The sequence below is a fragment of the Amphiura filiformis genome, chromosome 9 (genome assembly GCF_039555335.1).
Source record: "Amphiura filiformis chromosome 9, Afil_fr2py, whole genome shotgun sequence".
Taxonomy (NCBI): domain Eukaryota; kingdom Metazoa; phylum Echinodermata; class Ophiuroidea; order Amphilepidida; family Amphiuridae; genus Amphiura; species Amphiura filiformis.
Window position 1 is genome coordinate 43304049 of NC_092636.1, and position 4257 is coordinate 43308305.

At 38.8% G+C, this 4257-nt stretch overlaps 1 protein-coding gene across 1 annotated transcript in view; it reads left to right on the forward strand.

The window, feature by feature from the left end:
* The first annotated feature begins 2086 nt into the window (after positions 1-2086).
* Positions 2087-4257, forward strand: part of LOC140160085 (uncharacterized) — a 6687-nt gene continuing 4516 nt past the window's right edge. Inside the window, 3 exon segments of the mRNA XM_072183357.1 lie at positions 2087-2351; positions 2354-2407; positions 2410-3535. Of these exon segments, the coding sequence (XP_072039458.1) occupies positions 2150-2351; positions 2354-2407; positions 2410-3535 (1382 nt within the window). The 5' untranslated portion in view covers positions 2087-2149.

Here is a 4257-nt window from a genome sequence, read left to right on the forward strand (position 1 = left end):
GTAAAATTTACTGCGGAGGATGCTTGAGGAAGTTTTTTTTAAATCTTTATTACTGAAATTCTATATTCTTTCTTTTTCTATTTCTTTCTTTGTACCATTATTATAAATATAATGTCATCATTTAATATTCCAATATATTTTGCTATAATTCCATTTTTCTTTATCTATATTTATCCTCAGTTTTCGCTTTGTATTCAACTTTATTTGATCAATTCTTTTTATTTCCTGAATAAATAACATCAATATAGGTACGGATTTTCCAGTGTCATTGTATATTATTCTAGATTTGTAAATAGCAAAACACCCCAAAACAATTAAAATATTAGCTAAATGTTTTTCATGATTTTCAATATCCCACCCACATAAAATGTTTTCCATGTTTATTTTAAACAAGTTGCAATTTTCCATTTGACAAATAAAGTTTGAAAATTTAATCCAGAATACGTTGTTATTTGAACACATAAAGAAATGTTCCAAATTATCTGCACTATTACAAAAATCACATGTATCTGAATTACTAAGTTTCCATAAGTACAAATTCCTTTTACATGGAATAAGATTGTGTAACACATTAAATTGGAATTGCCCCAATCTATTTTCAATTCTGTTTCGAATTTTAAATTGAAATACCTTTTCCCACACATTTTCATACACGCCATGTTTTTCCCAATACTTAATACACACAGGTTTCTCCAGATCAGTATTTAACATACTATAAATTTCTTTCGTTTCAAGAATGGATATGTGTTTAAATTGCTTATTCTGAAATTCAAAAATAGTGAACGATTTTTCTTTACAGGAGGACATAGAATTACTCCTGACCCCTTTTTTCCAGTTTTCCGGAATCGCATGAATTAATTTGTGAAATAACATAATGTTCAGTGGATTTTTGATAATTTGAGATAGTTCATTTAAATTTAAAACCTATTATTTGTAACAATATCTTTCATGCGTATTATACCTGCATCAATCCATTCCTTGAAGAAAAGAACTTTATTTTTATGTTAAAAGGTGAGCTGTTGTAAACTGCTTATCCACAAAAATAGCCTGTTTAAGTAACATTTCAAAGTTTAGGGCCTGAGCTTTCGATCCTAGCAGGATCTTTATCAAAGACACATTTTAATTTCCTTTGGGGTTCAGAAAGAGAAAGGGTTAAAAGAAAAACAATAACAGGTTATATGGAATACGGTGGTTTGAAGATGATAAACTTAGAGCATCAAATAGCTGCTTTGAAAATGAAATGGATTGCTAGAATTTTAGATGGAAATAACAATAATGCTATATGGAAGAAAATATCACAACATTGGTTCAAACAGTTTGGTGGCTTGTCTTTAATACTCGAGCTTAATTGTAATGCAAAAGACATAAAAGAAATCGTGTATGACAAAATGCCTCTGTTCTTTAAAGAGGTTTTAAAAGCTTGGTATACACTGTAAAACAGAAAAAGGAAAAACATTTCTGTAAACAATAATACTGTATTATGGAGCAATACAAATATAAGACATAAAAATAAATTTCAAAGTTTAGGGGCCTGAGCTTTCGATCCTAGCAGGATCTTTATCATAGGCAAAGTGACAAGACAACACACAAACATGCATATATATAGTGACATGGACATAAAGGAAAAGGAAATTAGCAAGACAATAGAAGACATAAGTGGTTCCTGGGAACTATCAATTGGGGCAGAAAGTGGGATGTCATGAATGGAGATGAGAGGGATAAGGAAATGAATGAAGACAATGGGCTGAATAGAAAAATGAAAATGTGTGGTAAAAATAAAAACTACAAAAACATAATACATGATGATGGAAGTAAAGGAAATAAAAACTAAAATAATAACCAGGTAGAACTCAGTCAGGATCTCACTCAATACTATCGTCGCATACGTCTACGGGAGTTTTTCCTTGATGAGCCAGCATCTGAACCTGAGCCTTTTCGCAAGAAAAGCAGTTGGGTCCCTCCCAAGAACAGGGTTCCAGCCATGGAGACATACGTGCAGGTTGTTAGTTCCCAAGTTAACAATTCTGCCAATTCTTCCCACAGGACACATGACAGCTTACCCCGTGAGGAACGGCAGGCACTCAAGTCTCTCAGAACCAGGACTGACATCATCATCAAGCCTGCTGATAAAGGATCTGCTGTGGTTGTCATGGATCGCCAAAAGTACATCGATGAGACCATGAAGCACCTCAACAATCGTACTAACTATGCTCTTGTTGATTCTGATCCTACTGACTCTGTCTCTCAACAGATACAGACCACCCTGGATGACATGCATGCTCGTGATGAATTAACCGACACAGCCCATGCATTTCTTTCTCCTACAGATTCTAAAGCTGCTCGATTTTATCTCCTCCCAAGATCCACAAGCCCGGGAATCCTGGTCGACCCATTGTATCCGGTAATGGTTCCCCACTGAGAACATATCTCTCTACGTTGACCACTTCATTAAACCCCTTGTTTCACAGACTCTGTCATACATACACGACACCCCGGACTTTCTCAGGAAGCTTGAAGCCATCACGGACCAGATCCCCAGCACTGCCATCATTGTCACTTGTGATGTGTCATCCCTGTATACTAATATCCCATTCAGTGAAGGAATTGCAGCTACCTGTGAAGCGCTGTCTAGAAGTGACCACACCAGTCCCCCCATTGATGATCTGAAGACTCTCATGAATCATGTACTAACTAAGAACAATTTCACCTTCATGGGAGAACACTATTTACAGGTATTTGGGACATCGATGGGGACCCGCATGGCACCGTCGTTCGCCTGCCTCTTCATGTCTAGGCTTGAAGAGCAGATGTTGGATGCTGCCCCTTGTCGTCCATGGATTTGGTGGAGGTACATTGACGATGTGTTTTTCATCTGGACCAGAGAAGAAGACAGTCTTCACACTTTCCTTGACCATGTCAATTCCTTCCACAGAACTATTAAATTCACATCTGAACTTTCTCACCACCAGGTCAACTTCTTGGATGTCACCATCAGAAAGGAAAATGACTCCCTTATCACAGATCTCTACACCAAGCCCACAGACAGTCACCAGTATCTACACTCTTCCAGTTGCCATCCCCAACATTGCAAAAGTGGTATAGCATACAGCCAAGCTCTCCGCCTCCGCCGCATTTGTACTAATGATTCTGACTTTTCACAGCATGCTAGGGACCTCAAGAGGAACCTTACAACTAGGGGACACAGCGCACACAAAGTGCAGCAGGCCATCAACAAGGTCAAATCTCTTCCCAGGTCAGATGTACTGAAGCAGAAGCCCAGAAGCCAAGACACCAATACCAGAGTCCCTCTTGTGGTCACTTTTCATCCTAACCTCCCTCCTCTCCGCAGCATCACTAATGACAATCACCATATACTTCAAACCTCAGATCGGCTACAACGGGCGGTTCCCGATAACCCCATCCTGGCCTACAGACGTCCCCGCAATCTTACAGATCTTCTTGTGAGAGCTGAAGTCCCCCCTCTTTCTGATACTATTCCTTCCACACAACAGGGTACTGTCACATGTGATTCCAGGTGTGTTGTTTGCAAGGACCATATCCAAGAAGGGATTCTGTCACCAGTAATTCCAACAATTCCTCCCACAGGATCAGGGGCAACATCACCTGCACCACATCTAATGTAGTGTATCTCATTTCTTGCAGAGTTTGTGGTATACAGTATGTGGGAGAAACCAAGAATGCACTTAAGAAGCGGTTTTATGGACACCGGTCCACAGTCAACACCAAGAAGCTTGACACCCCGGTTGGTGATCACTTTAACCTCCCCAACCATTCTATCTCCGACATGATCCTTCAGGGGACTGAGTCTTTAGGTAACCGTCCTGACACCGTCCGTGCCAGCAGGGAGAAATTCTGGATGAAGCGCCTACGTACCATCCAGCCACATGGTCTCAACATCCAAGAGGGAAACGATTAACTTGGTTTTCATTATCATAATATTCCAACCACCCCCCCCCCCCAATTTTGTTCTTCCTATTTTGTTATTTATATTTTCCATCCACTTTATTATTTTAGTTTTTATTTCCCTTTTACTTCCATCATCATGTATTATGTTTTTGTAGTTTTTATTTTTACCACACATTTTCATTTTTCTATTCAGCCCATTGTCTTCATTCATTACCTTATCCCTCTCATTTCCATTCATGACATCCCACTTCCTGCCCCAATTGATAGTTCCCAGGAACCACTTATTTTATGTCTTCTATTGTCTTGCTAATTTCCTTTTCCTTTATGTCC